General features: G+C 40.8%; 1 protein-coding gene across 1 annotated transcript; it reads left to right on the top strand.

Annotated features, from left to right (window-relative positions):
- Positions 1–5,941: 5,941 nt before the first annotated feature.
- PTGER2 (prostaglandin E receptor 2) lies at positions 5,942–21,274 on the top strand. The gene is made up of 2 exons (XM_019725697.2): positions 5,942–6,833; positions 17,079–21,274. Exons 1-2 carry the CDS (start codon positions 5,991–5,993, stop codon positions 17,298–17,300), a joined length of 1,065 nt encoding a protein of 354 aa, XP_019581256.1. The 5' UTR covers positions 5,942–5,990; the 3' UTR covers positions 17,301–21,274.
- The last annotated feature ends 489 nt before the right edge of the window (positions 21,275–21,763 follow it).

The following is a 21,763-nucleotide window of genomic DNA, read 5'->3' as shown; positions in this document are numbered from 1 at the left end:
ATCCTTTCAGCCTCTGTTTGTTCATCTGTAAAATAAGGGTATCTCTGAGCCTTCCTACAGAATTTAAAAACATGAATGAGATAATGTGTATGCAGATTTAACAGTTTAATAATAAGCCCTTAATAAAGTGTAGTCTTTTATTATTATTATTATCTGATTGTGAGCTTCAATAGGACAGGGACCATATTAGCATTATTCAGGACCTCACTCAATAATAAAATCGCTGACTTCTGCTGAGTGCGTACGATGAGCCAGGCCCTGAGTTCAACTACAACCTTTGAGGCAAGTACTGTTATTATCCCCATGTTGCAGATGAGGAAACTGAGGCACATAGAAATGAGGTAACTTGCCTAAGGACAGAACTAAAGTGTGAATTCAAAGCAATCTGATTCCAGAACCTACGCCCTTAAAACTATGCTGTGCTGCCTCAGTAAACATATGCCTTAATTAATTGTTGCTGAGTGAATAAATTACTGGATTATAGATTTCTAAAAGGCAGTTTCTGGGTCTCAGAGCTTACACATTTTTAAGGCCTTTAACACATATTGCAATGTAAGTTATTCATTATAATTTTAAGTTCCTTTAAAAGCAGTCTAAAAATATCAATAATATCACAACTATGGAAACAAAAGTGCATAGAAGAAAAATTGAAGGAAACACATCAAAATATTAAGAGTGGCCGTTTTTAATGGATATATTCATGGGTGACTCTTTTTCTTCCTTCTGTTCCCCAAAATGTCTATAATGTGTTGTTACTTTATACAAACAAGTTGTATAACCATAGCCTTATTTTTGTATTATGTGTGCTTTTCTGCCTTACAGTTCGTTCTGTCCTTAGGAACCTTCAAACCTTTCTCAGGAAAGAGAATTTTCATGATTATAGTGGGTTCTTTGTCCTCTATCGATCTTAAAAAGAAAATTAGAATCACAGGTAATTTGCCTTCCTAACATTATTGGAGTGACTCATTTGCTTGAACTCCTGGTCCTAATAAGCAGTGTTGTAGATTTACCTTTCTGATGTTTCCTGTCTGAGGACAAGAGAACTGCTGTACTCTTACACTCATTTGTAAAGCACGTTTTATTGACTGAGGGTTTTGCAAAGACTTTATCAAGTTGTTTCGCAAACAATCCTGTGAGATTGTAACAAATCCCACTAAGCCTTGGATACACACACATGCCTACATGAATGCAAAGGTCACCGGATACTAATTTAACATACTAACCCATGTATTTTTTTGCCCAGTACTTCCTGATACTCCAGACCTTCCCCTGGTTTTAGCAGCAGCTAGGGCATTCTATGATTACTGCCTTGGAGAAAGGACAATGTAACAGAACACAAGCATCAATTCTTGGCTTATGACTTTAGAAAGACGAAGCCTAGAGGAGCACCAGATGGAGGAGGTGAGAAAGAGCAAAGTTGTACCACTTTTCTCCCCAACTAGTTCCACAGGCTGTGAAGGAGGGAAAGTGAAATTCAAGAGAACAAGAGAGCTCAGATGTTAACACTGGGGTTTCCTAGATAATGTGGCTCTGTACCCCAAATCTCAGAAAGGTTTGAGGGCTCTGAGAGCACAGAAAACCTATACTTCACTTCTTTGGTAGAAACAGGACAAGCAGTAGAAAACAATAATTCTCTAAGCTTTACGTGGCATGGAAAGTGTGAGAATATTTCCCATGAGCACAAACATAATGATGACATGAAAAGAAAGGCAACCAGATGTGATTAATCTTCACGTTCACCCTTTCCTCTGCCAACCCCAAGCTGCTGTAAATTTTAGTTCTAGACTTTCCATTTGGTGCTTTTTTATAGTTTCTATTTCTCTACTAAGATTCTTTACCACTCACAATTCTTTTAATTCTTTGAACATATCTCAAAGTTGGCTTCTATTGACTGATTTTTTGCTTATTTGTTTTTAACCCTTTGTTGACATTTTCTTACCACCTTTATGAGAGAGGGACTTCCTGGTGATGGTAATATCATCATTGGGTCAAGTGATGATACTAATGGATGACAAGACTGTAATGTCAAAGCAGTCAAGTAGAAGTGGGGCAGGGCATCACCTCGTTAGAAATGGTGCATAATGTGTAATGACTTCCAGTCTTCATATAAGTACGACAGTTTCACCCTTGTGAAAACATACGGGTAGCATCTCCAATCTTCTTGATCAGTCTCAAACAACTAACATGACCTGCCCACTCATTAAAGAGTAGAACTGGAAGAGAGTTTAAAACATTAGCATCTAACTCCCTGACTTCAGCAAAGTAGAAGACAGTTTCTTACAATGATTAATTTTTTTCTAAACAAAAAGCAGCTTTATTGCATTTCCCAATATAAAGGCAATACATACTTAGAGAAAAAAATCAACCAAAACAGACATGCATAAAGAAAAAAGTACCACCCAGAGAAATTACCATTAATATTTTGCTAGATGCTGTTCTAAGCAAATATTTATGAGTATGCATATAATCTTATATGAATGGAATAGCATACATGCTTTTAACCCAATAGGTAGTAAAAATCATTATCAATAAATATAGATACACATCATCCTTTTTAATGACTGTATATCCCATTGCAAAAGGATATCAAAATGTATTAAACCAGTCCTCTATGGAAGGACATTTAGTTCTAGATTCTTGCAATAATGAATTTTCCTTCTGCTTTCTCTCTGTCTCTCTGTCTCTCTGTCTCTCTGTAACATCTTTGTGTATTTGTCAGATTATGTGTCCTTGGGGCAGTAAATTTCATTATTTCTGGACTGCAGCATATTCAACATTTTTAATAATAAATAAACTACTCCCACCAATGAGGTACCCACTCACATTCCCACCAACAGTGAGCCCATTTCCATCTTTTGTCACGCTGGGTATATGCAATCTTTTCAAACTTTACCAATGTGTCAGTCAAAAAGTAAAATCTAAATTGTAATAAGTGATTTGCCAGTGAGTTCTAGTGTTGAGGATGGGTACCTTGCCTTTCCGTCTTTAAATGGACAGTGTATGCAGTATACAGGGGCCTGGGATATAAATTAGATAGTCTGGCTTCCATACTCCTAGTTTTATTGCACTAACTCTGTGTCTTTGGGTAAGCCATTCAATCTTTCTATACCGTAGTTTCTTCAAATGTAAATGAAAGACTTGGAATGGGTGCTCCTAAATTCCCTTTCCAGCTACTTTAAGGAGGGGATGGTGGGGAATGAACTGTGCAGGCCTGCAGCAGACACTGTATATTGACTAGCCCAGTGTCATTCCCAGATCCGTCTCCCTTGCCTGACTCTACTCTAGAAAAGGCTGGAAATACTCAATACCCCCTTTCCCAGCCTCCTTTGAAGCTAAGAGGTAGCCATTTTACCAAGTTCTGGCTAATGAGACAAGACGGAAAGTCTGTTGGGGTGCTTCTGGAAAACTTTTTGCTTTCCTAATGAAAGAAACTGGCACAAGAGGAAACAAGCTCACAGGTGCTGTCTTTCCCTCACCATCTTCCTTCAATGCAGACTTGATATCTGGATCTGCAGAGCACTGTGGTGACTTTTACAATGTCAAGATAGCTAAATAGGATCTGTTTTCTAGAATCCTGCATGATTTCCCGGTACTGTTGGCCATGAAAGAAATGTTGCATGAAATCTAGAAGGCAGTGATGATGCAGCGGCCATGGTTTTCATGCTCTGAAGGACAATGCAGGGTTCTAGGTGTGGTGGTAACTCTAACACATTGTCACTGATCTACTGGCTTACCTTGCTGGCATGAGGCAGCACCCAGACTCCAGCTCCCACCAGATCTCCTCCTCCAGCTTCTCCAAGTTTTAAGCCAAGAGTATGTGCAGCTCCCTAAAGGGTGCCAGGTTCTCCTGCAGTAGTACATCTGCATTATCAAGGTCGGAAGTAGTGAGAGACACGCAAATCCAATCTGTTTTTGAGGATTCCAGCTTGTGAATTCCAGTTTGTTCCCACAGGTTTCAAGTCTGTTCCTGCTCTCATCCAAGTCCAGCTTTCTACCCTGACTGCCTTCTGGCTCACCTTTGGTGACTTCAGGCTCAACATTAGAACCAAAGACAGCAAACAGCCTTGTATAGACTCCTCCACCAGCTCCCATGATTATGTAAGCTCTCAGGTAGCACTGTCCAATAGAACTTCTGTGATGACAGAAGTGTTTTATATATGAGCTGCCCAATATACTAACCACATATGGCTAGTGAGCACTTGAGATTTTCCCAGTACAACTGAAAATGAAGTTTTTACTCTTATTTAATTTTAATTCAAATAGCCACATGTGGCTGGTGACTACCACATTGAATAGCATAGGTCCAGTGCCCAATAATAAATCTCTTATTCTGTATTACTCATAGTGGCTCTGTTTCTCTGGTGGAATCCTGACTGATACAGGCAGCAATTGGTGACTATATGGGGTGGGGGGTGGGAGGGAGGATGTAGACAGAAAGCCCACCTGCTAGGAATGACAGGGCTGGAGGAAAGAGTCCTGAGAGGCCCACCAGTTTGCCACCGATGAACTTCTTATATCAGAAAAATAGACCCCCATTAGCTCTTCCTGTTGGGAACCCTATCCCCATTCCAATCCCCAGGCAAGAATTATCAAGGTGAGTTAAAACATTCATGGAGAGCAAGCAGGCTCTAGCAAGGTGTGCTCTCCCGTAGGCAATCTTTCCTTTACTCCAATATGATGGATTCCCCCCCCCCTTTCCAGTTCCCTATGCAGATCTTTCCATGTCCCTTCCTTAAGTGAATATGACTTTCTTCATAGAATATAATTATTCATGCTGTCAGTCACACTGGATTTTTTTGTTTGTTTTAAATACCATCCCATTTTCACCACTCTGCAATTAGGACAACAAGTGGTAAGCAACCATATTTGTCAGCTCCAGTCTCTGAAACTGATCACTTTACCAATAAACTTTACCAGGAATGGGTCTTGCCGGATGGGCCCTACACAGTTAACAGACAGTGGAAAAATTAATGGCTGCACATTTTCTTTCAAGGCTGAGCTTGAGTAGAGAACAACGTACAGTGGTTTGTCCACAAACACCATTATACACAATTACAAGAAACATTCCTTTTTTCCTTTGTTTTTTTAATTAAAAAAAAAAAAAGGTTGCTTAAACAAGTGGTTATCCGTTACGGTGTTGACATAGGAAAAGGCGAATTGCTGGCAGCGGAATCAAAGCAATAGCGCAAGAGACAGCTCAGTTTGTGTGAGTGGTTTGGTTCCTTGGATGGACAGGCTTGCTTTTCACTTCCTCCCAATTTTGATCCCGCCCTCTTAGTGTACCTTCCTGAGAATGGTAAGAAAAAGAACATATTGGTCTTACTGCAAGCCATCTTTGGTGTCTGTTCCCTTCTTTTTCACATCTCACGGGACTGGGTCTTCCTAACTTCTTTGGTGAGTGACTTCGCTTTCTCGTTGCTCCGTTCCAGCCCTATGCCAGGGCTAAACACTTCCTAGAGGAGGTCAGAAGACCCTAGGAGCATTCCACCCCGGGCGAGCAGAGCAAGGAACACAGCTCCCGCCGGCTGCGAGCAGCTCCAGGACTCCCGCAGCCCGCACGCCCCTGTCCAGCGCCGCGCCCGGCCGGTGCCGCGACCGCTCTCCACTCCCACTCGCTGCCGGCGCGCCCGAGTTACTCGCAGTGCGGCGGGGCTCTCGTGGGCGCTGGCCCCTGGACGGCCGTTACACAGAGCCCAAACACGCTCCGGGGTGGCGTGGAGGAGGGGGTGGCAGCCCCTGGGCACGTGGTGAGCTGGGGTCGGCGGAGCCACCAGCGCCGCCCGGATGGTGCAGCCCAGCTGCCACTCCGGGAACTGCGGGAGACCGGGGCCGAGCCTGCCCTCGGTGCGCGCTGGGGGCCGGAAGGGGGCTCTTGATTTCGATTCCTCCCCTTTTCCCTCTGGGTCTCGGAGCATTCACTCTCTCAGACCCTCCTCCTCCCAGGTACAGGCAGGGAGAGGAGGATACATCTCTCCTCCCGGCACCCGACCATGGGCAATACCTCCAGTGACTACCTGCCGGAGCACTGCGAGACTCAGCAGTGGCTCCCCTCGGGCGAAAGCCCAGCCATCAGCTCTGTGATGTTCTCTGCCGGGGTGCTGGGGAATCTCATCGCACTGGCACTGCTGGCGCGCCGCTGGCGCGGGGACACAGGACCTAGCGCCAGCCGCGGGAACTCCATCTCCTTGTTCCACGTGCTGGTGACCGAGCTGGTGTTCACCGACCTGCTCGGGACCTGCCTCATCAGCCCCGTGGTGCTGGTTTCGTATGCGCGGAACCAGACCCTGGTGGCGCTGGCGCCTGAGAGCCGCGTGTGCACCTACTTCGCCTTTGCCATGACCTTCTTCAGCCTGGCCACGATGCTCATGCTCTTCGCCATGGCCCTGGAGCGCTACCTGTCCATCGGGCACCCCTACTTCTACCAGCGCCACGTCACGCGCCGCAGCGGCCTGGCGGTGCTGCCCGCCATCTACACCATCTCCCTGGTCTTTTGCTCCTTGCCACTGCTGAACTACGGGCAGTACGTCCAGTACTGCCCCGGGACGTGGTGCTTCATTCGACACGGGGAGACCGCGTACCTGCAGCTTTATGCCACGCTGCTGCTGCTCCTCATCGTTGCCGTGCTCGCTTGCAACTTCAGTGTCATTCTCAACCTCATCCGCATGTACCGCCGGGGCAGGAGAAGCCGCTGTGGACCCTCCGTGGGCAGCGGCCGCGGCGGCCCTGGGAGCCGCAGGAGATGGGAAAGGGTGTCCATGGCAGAGGAGACAGACCACCTCATTCTCTTGGCTATCATGACCATCACCTTCGCTGTCTGTTCCCTACCTTTCACGGTAAGTCACTCACTCCATTTGCACAGCCCAGCTCGGCGCAGCTTTTCTACACTCTACCCTCTCACTCCTACCCTTTCTATTGACACACGATCTTTTGCAAGTTGTAAAATTCTGTCCTAATGTGTAAAGGTCTGTAGACTTCCCCTCTCCCGTCTCACCTTTACCCCACTTCCTTCCTCCCCTAACCCTGGCCTGTGGGCGTCTCTAGGCTAGTGTTTCTCATACAGTGAGTAGCAGTACAGGCTTCGGACAGGGAGCCACTAAGCCAGCCAAACGCCCCATCCTAGAGTCAAAGGCCCCTTACAGTGTCCCTGTCCCACCTCCTCTACCTGAGGAAGGGGGCAGCCCCTTCCACCTCTGGATGGTTATCAGCTACAATCTGACTTCCTGGAGTTGTAGTTTGCCTCCTGGTACCCACCACTCACTGGTGCTGGTTCACCATACTTTACCTGCTGTTTCTCCCAGGGCAAAATGTGATACCCAATCCACAGCATTTTGAGCCACCATTGAGAATGGTCCCAGGTGATAAGGGCCCCTGTGGCAGAACTTTAGAGCATTCATTATTTGTCCTAGACGTTCAACAAACACCCAGTTCACAGGTTTCCCAATTTACATGTTGGGAGCATAACTCTTTGAGGCCATGAAAACTCCTAATACATCTGTAATGATAATTAGAGGAATAGATGATTGCTTAGAGGAACAAGTTGCTAAGCTTTTGAGATACCTCTAGAGGAAGCATTTGTACTCTCTTACAAAATACCTTCTTGATGTCACTGTCAGAAATATATACAGGTATTCTCCAGCTTACAATTGTGCACTTTATGAGCACGAAGCCACACTAGGAATGGCTGGTCCATCTCAGGGATGGGACAGTTAGGCATGCCCAGCTCTTGCCGTGACCCAGCAGGCCAGAGCCTGCCGGGATAACTGAAGAACAAGAGCCTAGTTACCAGGATGGGTGCTGTTCTGGTTTGGGGCAACCTCAGCTGCTAGTTACGGTGCTATGAGTTTGAGCCTCCTAAGGTGTACAGAGTGTGGGATGTATCTGAGCATGGGCTCGTCTCTTACAGAGAAATGGGAACTGGGAGTTCTGGAAGCTCCACTTCCTAATCTTCAGAAGAACAAGAAGTAAGCAGTTTGGCAGTGACGCCCACTTGCCACAATCTTGGAGAAAAGAAAGAGATGGACAGTGCCTGCCATTAGCAGGTCTGACCTATGGGAGCTGAGGAAGTAACTTTATCCTACTTCCCATCACCATCGCTGTTTTTGATTATTTTCATATGCTCATCATCAGGGGTGGGAAAGGACACAGGGTCCTACAAGCCGGGATATGACCCTCCCTCCCAAATTAACTCCTCCCTACACCCTATTTTCAGCTATGTTCGCTTCTTCCTGGTCCCCACTGTCCTCACACTTCTGCCCCATCCTCTGTCAGGGCAGAAGTTGGTCTGAGTTAGGAAGTTACACTCTGCGAGAAATGAGATGGAGTATGTAAAAGGTACCCTGTTATAAAGTGAAGAAGGACCATGGGAGGCTGCCTCTCCCACTCCACCCAGAGCCGGGGAGTTTGTGCAACAGAAATGCTACGATGTAGAAGCCAATGTGGCTTCTATGCATTTGTTTTGTTTAACTGGAGAATAGACCCTTTCAATTTTGTTAGGAGCTAAATCAACTTTTTGGGGTCAGGACTAGGATACAGAACAAGTATCTATGAAAGAAAGCATTTCAAGTTCCACTAAACAAGTTAGAATTCAACTTGGGAGTCATAAACCATTTCTGAATTGGGGAGTGCCTGTCTTGGACTGGTGGGCATTAGGCTATCAGTTCTCGGAGTTTTATCTATCATCTGTGAGTGTGTATACAAAAATATCCCTCACCTCCAGCTGAAATAGCCTGGGAATGGGCTCAGAGGTGATCATACACTTGTGAAAGGAATTGTTATTCCTTTTCTGAAGCCCTTTAGAGGAGAGTAGGGGGAGAAAGCCCTCCCTTTGAGCGTGACTGACGTACTGCATAAATTGTATTTTTTTTTAAAATAAAAGCAGTGATTTTCAATAGATTCTTTTGTTTTCAAATAAATTTGCCTTGTACCATGAGGAGTCCATCATTGCCACATGTTTATTTTCAAATATATGTATATTTCATATATTTGAATATACCGTGTTTCCCTGAAAATAAGACCTAGTCGGACAATCAGCTCTAACGCGTCTTTTGGAGCAAAAATTAGTATAAAACCCAGTATTATATTATATTATATTATATTATATTATATTATATTATATTATATTATATTATATTATAGACCCGGTCTTATGTTATAGTAAAATAAGACCAGGTCTTATATTAATTTTTGCTCCAAAAGATGCATTAGAACTGATTGTCTGGCTAGGTCTTATTTTTTGGGGAAACACAGTATATAGTTTTCCCCTTCATTTAATATTAAGCCAGGGCAGCTCCATAGTTGCTACATCGGAGGGGCTTAGAGGTGGAAGTCTGGTTAGAAGGAGTCTGTGTGTGTGTGTGTGTGTGTGTGTGTGTGTGTGTGTGTGTGGTGGGGGAGGGGCGTGGGTAGGAGGTTTGCTTTGCTTTGAAGCTATGTTTTTTTATTTAGATTGTCTGTTTATGGCATAGAGGAGCTAGATGAAGATTATTTTGTCAATAGATTTGTGGGACTTGTTAATGATTTTCATTTACGTGGCACTTTAAACCTTATGAAATGCTGCAGTATTCCAATTTAAGTTATTTCTTGGAGGGCTTATCTGATAATTCAAAACTCATGGCTACTGTTTGGTGCATACATTCTGCTATTTCAAAACGCTTGTCATGTGCCCCTGGGGAGAGGGCACTGCTCTCCCATGTCCTTTTAGTTTATTGACCCACACTAAAACTCAGGTCAGAAATGGCCTACAGGAGTCTCTCACCTGAGGCAGGAATCATTTACACATGTCCTAACTAGGGACATCGTCAGACAAGGCAAAGACTGTGGTTGCCTTCAGAAATTCTCCTGTTCCTCTAACAGAGCACATGCAGTCCAACAGAAACACAGCGTGAGCCACAAATGCAAGCCACATATGGACTTTAAAATTTTCTAGTAGCCATACAACAAAAAATAAAAAGAAACAGATGAAATTAATTTTAATCAGTATATTTTATTTAACTCAACTTATCTAAAATATTATTAATTTAAAATATAACCAATGTAAAAATTAATGAACTATTCTAACTAATTTTCTTCCTTGTGTCCCAGAAAATATTGGCAATTTACTCTATCTCTGCCTGTTCCTGATATAGCTGCTTTCTATGTCCCTTAGAAGTGACCCAGCAAGGAAGAGGGTTCACAGCTGTGTACCCAGTGGGACACCAACTTATTCCAGCACTTCAGGAGTGGGAGTAGGAAGGGAGTGGGGATTTAGGAAAGCTGGAACTAGTAATGCCATTGTCTCAGTGTGGGCAGGTTAGAATTACTGCTTCCTCCAAGAATCCCAGTGTAGGACTTCCAAAGTTTGGGACGTGATGTGGGCAGGTTAAAATTACTGCTTCCTCCAAGAATCCCAGTGTAGGACTTCCAAAGTTTGGGAAGTGAAACTATCAAAATGTAAGATACCTAGTGCCCTGTAGTGAAGTCAAGTTCAACCTCAAATATCATTATTGTTAACATTAAAATGACTAACTTTTTAAAGTGCCAATGTTTATATACACTAATCTATTATCTTCACAACAATCTGTAAAACAGATAGTATTATTACACCCATTTTACAGATGAGGCAAACAACTTACCCTGGGTGCCACATCCGGTGAGTGTTGGAGCCAGGATTCAAAGCCAGGCAGTTTAAACAGAGACTATGCTCTTAACAACAATACCACTGGAGAGTAAGTACTCATTTCTCATATGAGAAAATTAATCCAAGATTTCATAAGAGAATTCTGAAGATGTTATAAATATCTGGACCACTTGGCCTCTTAATTCCAGCTTGTTAGCTTTAAAAATAAAGTGGCAAAGACCTTTTTCTCCATATCAGATCACGGGGTCTAAGCTGGGGCCAAGTTTGCGATTCCTTTTTTCTTCTCCACAGACTTGTGAATTAAAAGGCTGAGACTGAGATTTAAGGAGATTGGCTAATGTAAATGCTGCTCTAAATTAAGAAATAATCAAATTACCCCTCATGTAAAATCTTCCATTGGTACCATAAACCATTTCTTCAGTGATTTTTTTCAAAAAGGCATGTGTTGTTTAGGAAATGTCGTTATTTTGGCAGTCCAATATGAAGTCATGCATGGGACCAACAACATATTCCAAACTGTTTATGCTCTAAAGGGATAGTGTGTAAATTAGTAAATTCCTCCTTATGTTAATCAGCTGTTGTCATCATTTCACAGAGATAAATAGAAACTTACTTTCTTCCTGAAATGGAACAGAACACAGGAAATATATCAGACCTCCATTCTTGCTTCAGATACTGTTTGTGTCTTCATTTCTACCCCACGTCAAGCTACTTTCTCACTACTTTACTAATAATTGTGGATAGCTTCTGGTCATTTTAAACTGTTTTCCACATGCCATTAGGATAAAGTGCTTATGTATTTTATTCAGTTCTAAAATTTCAAGAGTGAACTTTGACTCATTCTAAAAATATCTTCATCTTTAGAAATTCTTTAGGGCTATAATTTCTAGGTAAATCTGATTAGTGGAAATCTGATCTTTGCAATACAGAACAAACTCAAGTAAACATACTGGAGTTTCCTGTTCATTTCTAGTACTCTTTATGACATGAATGGGGATTATAAAACAGATATGAAATTGGTCAATTACATATGTGTACATGGAAAAATGTCACAACTCTAGCAGGAATGAAAAAGATATCCAGAAATCTCTATGTATAATCACAATGAACTTCACTTGGCGATATTTTAAGTTAATATTCATGTACTATTGGAAGGGCCTTATCATTCATGCATCATTAGTGATGTATTGGGGATTGTTGAAATAATTTTAACACACATTACTTTTCAAGAGAAAATTTCCTTATATGACTGTTGTCACTTGATACCTTTTTTTGGCCATTGGATATTATGAAATGGTGCTTGTGACTAATGACACAATTACACCGAGTGTTTAAAATGTAGACGGCAAGAACCGTAGTCCTTTTCTCAAAAGAGAAGTTGTGCATTATGTCTCTACCCTTAGTGGAGCTGGTCCTCACAGCTGTTTCAGATAATCAAAAACAGCTTTCAGGGATGGTGTATTTCTCTGGGGCATGTCAAGAGCCTATCACAGTATCAAGTTAACAAAAAGAAAAAGAATAGAAATAGTGAGTGACTGTCTCTGGAGACATAGTGTTTCAGGAAGGCAATCACTCAACAAGTCTCTTTCCACCGACAGGCTTATGATGCAGTTAACTTGCAACTTGGCCTGCTTTGTTTCCATGGCTTCTCCTGTCTTCTATTTTGAAGTTTCTGACTCCTACTCCTCATCCTTAGCTTGAGCTCACCTCCATTGTGCCTCAATTTGTATCAGCAAGATGTACCAAACTTCATTTTTCTCAGAATATTTTGCTGCCTAAAATCGCCCCCCTCTAACAAACAACTAGACTTAAGACTTCTGTAGTTGGGACATACGTGTGATGGAACGGACCAAGGATAGGGAAAGTGCATTTGGGGCAGGCTAACGCTTCTTCTAGACCAGGGTCGCTAACCTGCACTCCTCGGACAGCACTGGATCACTTCAAAATCATTTGCAAAACCTTGTGCTTATCTGATTTCTGGGTAGATGGTTCATACTAGTGTCCAACATTTTCTTGAAACCACTACCCTAGAATATACAGGCCGAGGGTGCTAAAGCTTAACACTAACTCTCTAAACCTTAGCATTAACTCTCTTTTGTGTCCTGCTCTGGGATCACCTGGACCACAAGGCAGGGGACACTCTTTAGTACTGGAGCCACATCCACGCCCCCATCTTTCCTTCTGAAGGGAAATGGGCTCCGTTCCCTCTACCACAAAGCACCTGTGATCTGGGGGAAGGAGTTTCTTTTCTTTAAGGAGGGACAGCTCACAGTGGCCCATACGGGGATCGAACCGGCAATCTTGGTGCTACCAGCTGAGCTAACCGGCCACCCCGGAAGGGGTTTCTTTAAAACATGAAACACCTAGAAAATAATCTGTCATGAAATTATTTTTTTAAAGAATGGATTTTGCAAAGGCTATAGTTAGGACACCTTAATGAGTTTCACAAGAAAGCTAAACATATAGCAATCTCTGCCTGCAACTTAGCTGTGCAAAACGGAGGGAAGAAAAGCCCCAAAGAAAGCCAAACAGCTACTTAGATATAGCCATGGTTCTTAAATCTATAAACAGGAACAGTGATACCCCAAAATCTTTATGACACCTTTGAAAAGAAGTCTCCTAAAACCCATAATTCAGTCAGTCCGTGGTGAATTTACATGAGACTTTACATCACAGGCTTTTTATATAGCTGGCAACAGAGTAGTGGCTAAAAGGAAAGTTTGGGTCACAATTGAGATGGTGGCTAATCTTCTAAGCCTTGGTTTCCTCCTTAGTAAAATGGGAATAACAATATTTTGCAGGTGCATGTAAGGATCAAACAGAGTAAGACTTAGAAATTGCTTAGCACCATGCCTGGCACACACAGGTATCTAGTAAATATTACCTGCTATCTCTGTAGGATTCAATTTCCAAGGGAAAATCAGATTGAGGGTTAATGATCAGGAATTCTGGAAGCTCAAAGTCACTTGTTTGAATGGCCAGGCCTAAGTGGGTGTTTTGTTTTTAGTTCAGGTGTTGGGTAGGGTTCTAAAGTAGTGGTTCTCAGCCTTGGATGTACATTAGAATCCCATGTGTTGGGTGGGTGGGCGGGGGGTGCATTTTAAAAGCCACAATACAGTCAGATTTAATTAATCAGAGTCTCTGAGGGAGGGAGCAAACCATTAGTATATTTGTAACACTCCTTGGGTGATTTCAATAAACAGCCAGATAAAGTTCTCGTTTGCCTTAAGATTCTGAACCCACTACGTGGTTGTATTTATGGTAGGTAAATAGCTCAAAGAAACAATACCCGGTCAGTGCCAAGATGAAGTTTTCCATGGGAGGCTCCAAAGATTCTATAAAAAACACTAATTTTCATCTGTGCCACTTTGTAGGTATCACAAGCTTTATATTCTTAGTAAAACCCAGTAGAGAGAGCCTGTCCTAAGGAATTAAAATTCCCTTAACTCATTTAGATTAGTGCTTAGTACTTTTTTTATAGCAAATTTATTAGTAGTATGTGCAAAAACATATGTAAATCGACCAGCCTCTGAAGCAGAATATCACTGAAACACTCTTAATTAATTGACTTTTAGTCAATGTGTCAGCCTTTAATTAAAATCCAGGATCAGCTGCAGGGAAAGGGGAATGTGGAATAATTGTTTAATGGGTAGAGTTTCAGTTTGAGAAGATGTGAAGAGTTCTGGAAATGGATGATGGTGATGGTTGCTGTCCTGTGTTCTTTTATGTGTTGGTCAGTCAGGTGTGGCCACAAGAGGAAACAAGAGAGGCTCAGGAAAACAAAGTGTATCATACTCACAGGTCCTAGAAACAGGAAGGACTTCACAACACGCTAGGTCACATGGGAAAGTACTAGTGCATGTCAGGAGGCAGAAGGAACAGGAGCTGGAGAGAGCCTGAGTCATGGCCTTTACTGGAGTTTCCAGGCACAGGCAAGGCAGGGGAGGGTGAACAGCTTAGGGCTGGCTATTGGGTATCATTTCAGTAGGCTCTAAGCTGTGGGAGCGGTCCCTAGATGCCTGGTACTGGGACCTGGGATGATTAAGGCAGAGGAATAAATATTGCCTCCTGGGGTAGAGGGGCTCTGGATTGGTTAGTTTGCATATCAAAGGATTGCTCCCTGGTGAGCCCTTGGCTACCTCTAAGAATTGGCTAACCCTGAAGGGGCAGTCTCTTCCCAGCCAGAAAGGTGTTTATGATGTCAAAATATCATACTATATAGGAAATTTGAAAATTATAAACAACACAGCTGCAAAACAATGGGAATGGACTTAATGACATTGAATTGTACACTTGAAAAAGGTTAAAATGGTGAATTTTGTGTTATATATGTTTTACAATAAAAGAAAAAAACTAGGGTCCACAAGATTAAAAATGGTGAACTCTAGGCAAAAGACAAGAACCGAAGAAAAAAAAGTGGGGAGGTAGGAGAAGACAAAACTTACATCAAGAATTTCAAGGGTTGCTGAAATATATGTCTCTTCCAATTATAAAAGAAGAAATTGTCTTTACAAAATATTGTAGATTGCAAATTTTAAGCATGTCTGAAAATTACCCAGCATATTGGGTGAAATGGAAAGGAAACAAATAGTACAGAATTGCTTCATTCTCTAAACCATTTTCACTTCTCATTGTTCTTTCACACTCTAAAGAGATCAGGAACTGAAAACCTGACTCATCTTCATGTGTGAGGCTGTGACATTAGGAAACTGAGCCCTCTTTACAATGCCCATTTGGCTAGCCAATTCAGTGTTATCATATTCTGTGGCGAAACTAGATCATAAACTCAGCTACAGACTTTTTCTACAATGGAATTCTTGTGTGTGTGTGTGTGTGTGTGTGTGTGTGTGTGTGTGTGTGTGTGTTGTGATGAATATATTTTAATCTATCAGATTTATATATACTGTTATCCTGAATTTCTAAACTTGAAAATCACTTCTTAAATGTACCATATAAGTCCTGCATATTTCTCATCCAGAGCAGTTTAGCTGCCAAGGAAATTATTGCTCTATTGCATAGCTTCACCTTACTTTCCTCTTCTCCCTATAATCATGGAAATCCACCATCAATTCTTCTTTTTCCTTACTCATCTGCCAAGTCTTTTCTCCATTCCCTATGCCAAGATTCTCTGGCATAAACACCTGTGGCTGCCAAACCTTCCTGCTATTGTCCTAACATAAGCAGCTCGAAGATGACTCCTCTTCTCCCTGCCCACAATTTGCTTTGTATATCCAGTTGCCAGACGCCTGCAGAGTAAGTACCAGGAGAGAAGAAAATAAAACATTCCTTCTTCTGGTGAAGGAGAGTGGAGGAAAGAAGGAATAGCTTTCTAACTCATGGGCTACCATTGTTAAGAAAGTCCCTGGAATCTTATAAAGAAATGGTCTTAAATGACTGGTGTGATTTACATCTGTTTTCCTCTTTTCTGTAAGCTGTGTGGAAATGTTTGATCTTTACTGAGCATGTACCACTTCATTCCTTTTAATCTGACCAAAAAGTTGTGTTGCTCCCTACACATCTAAGGAGTCAGATGAGAACTGGTATACTAGTTTGAAAACATTGGTCAGCATGTAAAGATGTGTCAGCTTTCCAGTGTTTAGGAAATTGCTCTGAAGACCTTTGCTCTAATATAGAGGAACGGGATGTAGCACATGGTGAGCACGGCCCTGGTGTCAAGGGAGTTGGAATTGGTGTCTTGACTCCATCACTAAATAGCCCTGGGAACTGGACAAGTCACCGAACTTCTGTGCACTTCAGTGACCCATTGGTAAAGTGGAGATAGTAACTAACATTGGGGGGCACTTACTAAGTGAGCACTCTTAAGTAGCTCACACGCATTACTTCCTATCATCCTCTCAACGACCCTAATAAGTAGGTATTGTTGTTATTATCATGTCTATTTTAACAATGTAGAAACTGAGGCACAGAGAGGTTGGTTTTCTTACCTATGGTCCCAAAGCTACTGTGTTTCCCCGAAAATAAGACCTAACCAGAAAATAAGCCCTAGCATGATTTTTCAGGATGACATCCCCTGAACATAAGCCCTAAATTAATATAAGCAAAAATTAATATACGACCCGGTCTTATTTTTGGGAAAACATGGTATATATGGAGTCCGGATTCAAACCTAGGCAGTCCAATGGCCAGCACCCATGCTCTGTTGTGTATCCTGTCGCACTGACTTGTGAGAATTAAATCAGATTAAGTATTCGGTAGTCTATGTAACATGTTGTTATTAACTTTCCTGAGGTTCATTTCCTCATCTGCCAAAAGGAGACAATACTGATGCTTCAGAGTTTTTTGTAAGGAATAAACATATGGAAGAAGAGTGAGATTTTGCTACCCACCTTTCATCACCACTATCACACACAAAACATGTTTTGTTTTTAAATTACATATGGTCTAATCCTGTCCATTGCTTTAATGTAAAACTAACATCAATTTTCCCTTTTGCTTCTTACAGATTTTTGCATATATGAATGAAACCTCTTCCCGAAAAGCAAAGTGGGACCTCCAAGCTCTTAGATTTTTATCAATTAATTCAATAATTGACCCTTGGGTCTTTGCCATCCTTAGGCCCTCTGTTCTGAGACTAATTCGTTCAGTCCTCTGTTGTCGGGTTTCATTAAGAACACAAGATTCAACACAAACTTCCTGTTCTGCCCGGTCAAATGCCAGTAAATAGACTGACCTTTGTGGAAAGCAGCTACAATGTGCTTATTAGCCAGCATCTGGAAGATCATTTTGAAATGGTTCCTTGGAGAAATGAGAAAAGTTGGTTTATAAACAACATGAAGCTAACCTAATAAAACAGAGTAAACACACATTGCTGCAATAGTTTTGGCTACACAGGTGCTGACAAGACACTTCATGGAAGGTGTCAGAAGGATCTATAAAACCTACCCTCAATAAGCATGTCACATGGCTTTTAGAAGAACAACCAACTGCATTTAAGATCCAGTTGCCTTTTGATTTAAGCTTTCCTGTTGAATGAGAAAGCATGTGGTTTTGTAATTTGTTTAAAACCCTAAATAGTTACTGTGTTTGTGTTTTCTATTTTAATCTTCTGTGTTACTACTGTTATGAACATACAGCGTACAGTCAGACCAGATGAAACTTCATATATATTCTCTAGGAAGTTGGTATGTAAAAACAACAAACCTGGTGTTTTGTGACTGCTTAACAAATTCTATCTTCGGACAATGAGTTTGAAAATCGTACTCACTTTGTATTACAATGTTTGTATGTGTGGGAGTACTCTACTGTCACTATTACTCATACTAAATGGTATTCTCGTTAGTATTACTTGTGGAACAGTAGGGTCAGTTAGTTAATGTACTAGTCCTCCAGAAGCTATGTGTCATAGTGTGAGGTTATTTATGTTATAATGTCCATCATGCTAATAGTAATCAAGAAAACTTTAGGAATTTTCCTCTCAACAAGAAATAACAGGCTATAAAGAAAGTTAATTCTCATCATTACTCTTCATTCTATTTACAGGGGAGGCTGTACGAAGGTCGGACAATTAAATTTGCGAACTTCCCACCATGTACGTGCACAGTGGAAAGTTCACAAACTCAATTCACAAACCCTTTTCATATGTGACTATATCTGAAGCCACATATTAGGATTAAAAACTGAAAAATCTGGTCAATTGTTCAGATACACTGGAACTCTTTTAATGCTGATGTGAGGCAATGACTAATATCTACTTTATAAGATTACTGTGTTGTAGCAAAATTCATCTATCTATATTTTTTCCAGGAAACATGATTTGACTCACTACATACATAGGAAATCATGTAACATGAGTCATACCTTAATATATTTCTAAATCTAAATGTTTGACATGCTGTAAACTCAGCATCAAAATATTTCAGTGAATTTGCACTGTTTAATCATATCTTAGTTACTGTGTAAACTCATCTGAAATGTTACAACAATAAAGTATAAAACAAAAATTTGAAAATAGAATAGTATTTGATGAATTTCTCCAAATAACATTTTATAGTTAGTGTAGATATAATATTTTTCCAATGAGATAAAAGTGGAAATTTATATTTAATTTGGCAGGTTTTTAAAGTATGGTTGCACTATAAATTAGAGTTTAAAGTATTCAATATAGTACTTGGTAAGAGGATTTTTTTCCTTACAGAACTATGTTTAAAATAGTAGAACCATCTTATTTTTTTTTCAGTATTGTTACAAGATAGCTATGATAAAAATAAATAAAGAGATGTTAGTTTTTTTCCAAAGTCTCATTGAGTTGCTTACATAAAAACATTTCCTATAGGCATCAGTGTATTTTGACACAATCTATGTCAAATCAGCTCTTATTTTAAAAAGAGTAAATAAGTGGTTTGCTTTTCTACTAATTTAGACAAACGAGACAAAATTTAACTAAAATCTGGACATGTAAATAAATCTTCCCTGTCCACCAAATATGCCAAAGTTAACAAATTGGTCTAAATAGGACTAATTAGGCTGGCTCAGGGGTAATTCCTAAACATAAAATTCTGAAGCTAATTTGAATCTGGAAGATTGATTTATTTTATCAGTTGCCTTTTTTTTTTCCCAATTGAAAATGTTAACTATAATCCTTCACCCCACTTCATCACCCCACAAAGTTCTGGAATAATGCCTGATAACTTAAAAAAGTCAAACTTGAACATAATATCACTACTGGGAACAAAATGATTCACTCTGGGGCTCCAACATGTAACTGTTTAAGCCATTTATTTAAGACCCAGTAGATTCCTAGGGCTTTGTTTCCTAGTTTCCTACTGTTCCTTGCACTGTGTTAAATGACTAAATCCTGTTATTTCATTTGCACTGATACACACACACACACACACACACACACAGATGGGTAGATAGAAGGAATTGAGAGTAAAAATCCCATGTAGTAGTCAGTCGTCTACTAATAATGGTAATTTAAAGATAACAGAAAAAATTACTAGGATTAGATATGTAAATATTTTCTTTCTAAAAATCCCATCTCATCAGACATACTTGTTTAAGTTTACTGAGTCATTTTCAAGTTAAATAAAAAACACAGAACTTAGCTCGGTGTCTTAGTGAACTGAATTATAATGAAAGAAGACCTAGATTTCATTCTTTGTCCCCAACAGCCAGTGGAATGAAAAGGGAGAAAGAAACAATAATATTGTGTTTCCCGAAAATAAGATCTAGCTGGACAGTCACCTCTAATGCGTCTTTTGGAGTAAAAATTAATATAAGACCCATCTTATTTTACTATAATATAATACCGGGTTTTTATAATATAATATAATATAATATAATATAATATAATATAATACCCAATCATATTAATTTTTGCTCCAAAAGACCCATTAGAGCTGATTGTCTGGCTAGGTCTTATTTTTGGGGAAACAGGGTAGATATTCACCACAAAATGCCAGCAGTAATTTTACGTGTCCAGAAACAGGATGGGCCAAAGCAGTTTGTTCTGAGCTGAATTATTATTGGATGGTTCACTGTGGCCCTTGGTCATCTTTCTCAAGAGAGTACTGGGAAATTCTAGTACTAAACTGTGGCCTTGAATCTCCAAAGATCTGAGAGGGACCTGAGTTTGCTTAGATTCTATAGAAAGCCTCCAAAAGACCTGAACTGAAAGTGGTTTGGACCCATGACAACCTAGAGCCAGATCAACGCTCTAGAAACAGCACCAGTGCAAACCCACCATGCTGGCAGAGGCTGCAAGCCCTGAGCAGTGGGGAAGGCAAATCCCATCCACATCATTACATTGGCAGTGTAATTCAGTTCAGCTTTTGGCACCTTTGTTTGCTCACAGCAGTGCAAATTGAAAGGGTTGTCCTAATGCTACTATAACGTCAGTTCTGATTTGAACCCAGTAAAAACATATTCAGGGTTAGAATTTGATAACTTTGAAAGGCAGGGGAAGACAATTACCTTGCACTGAAGCAGAGCTTTATTTATTTCACTTTGCCAGATCTAATGGGTTGAGCCAAATCTAATAGTTTTCTGAATTTCAGAAGATTTTGAGCTGTTCACAGACAGAGAAGCAGTCTTGTCTGCAAATGAGTGATTTATATATGTGGACTTCGAATGCCTACCCATGCAGAAGGTATTGCAACTTGAATATTTGATGATTATCTTCTGTCTTTATCAAACACTTCACTCCACTGGATTCCCTTTCTGAGTGCATTTTTATAACATACCTCCAATCACTAACAGCATTATTAGTGATTTTTTAAAATTTACAACGCATTTTGATCACCTGAAATATACTATGAAAATAAATGTTATTTTAGCAATTCACAAAAGCTATGTATAGTCATCTAATTTATACATGGGATCAAGGCCATGCATTGGGCATTAATTTTTATTTCAGAAAGTTACTCACCCCCCCCCTTTTTTTCTGGTAGATTTTGTGATTTTTTTTTTTTATTGTAAGTAAATTTTCTTGAATTATATTTTTTTTATTTTCTATAAAATATGTGTACTATTAAAGGTCAGTTTGGATGGTTGAATTCTGTGATTTATGTGTTTCATTTTTTAAAATCTGCCGAGAGTCAAATATAACAGTGAGGATTCCAGTAGAAAGAAATCACATACTCAAAAAGGTGAGGACTGTTGAATGAAAGGAATATTTACAGAGGGGTAGACAAGGTTTAGGGCATCAACAGGGATGGTGAAGGATCCCTTTGAAGCTATTACCACTCCAAGGCTGCAAGGAACAAGGGTATAGCAGTCACTGGAAGTGAGTGACAGCTGTAGGAGATGCCACCCAGCAGGAACTGTGGCCTTGCAGGAACTGTGGCCTTACATAGGGAAGCATAGCTGCTTGCAAACCACAGGGAGGGGGTGGATGGAGGTTCTCCCCTCCCACTTTCTACTCTTCTGCCTGTTCCTCCCATTGCCAAACCCAACTGTAATCCAGAGAGTAAGTAACCCGGGTGATGCAGTCCATGGAGCCTGTAGTACAGGTGGAGAATAGCGGGGCAAATGGAGAATATCCAGGATAAGCAAATTAAAATTTATTCTTTTTTATTTTAATTATGCCAACACAAAAATTGAAACCACAAAGTGGGCTCTCTTTCTGACTTCTACTCCAAATTGATATCCTCTAGCAAGCTTGGGGAATAAGAATCAGCCCCATCTGAT

Source organism: Rhinolophus sinicus, linkage group LG03 (genome assembly GCF_036562045.2).
Source record: "Rhinolophus sinicus isolate RSC01 linkage group LG03, ASM3656204v1, whole genome shotgun sequence".
In the NCBI taxonomy this organism is placed as follows: Eukaryota; Metazoa; Chordata; class Mammalia; order Chiroptera; family Rhinolophidae; genus Rhinolophus; species Rhinolophus sinicus.
This window is presented reverse-complemented; position numbering and strand designations above follow the sequence as displayed.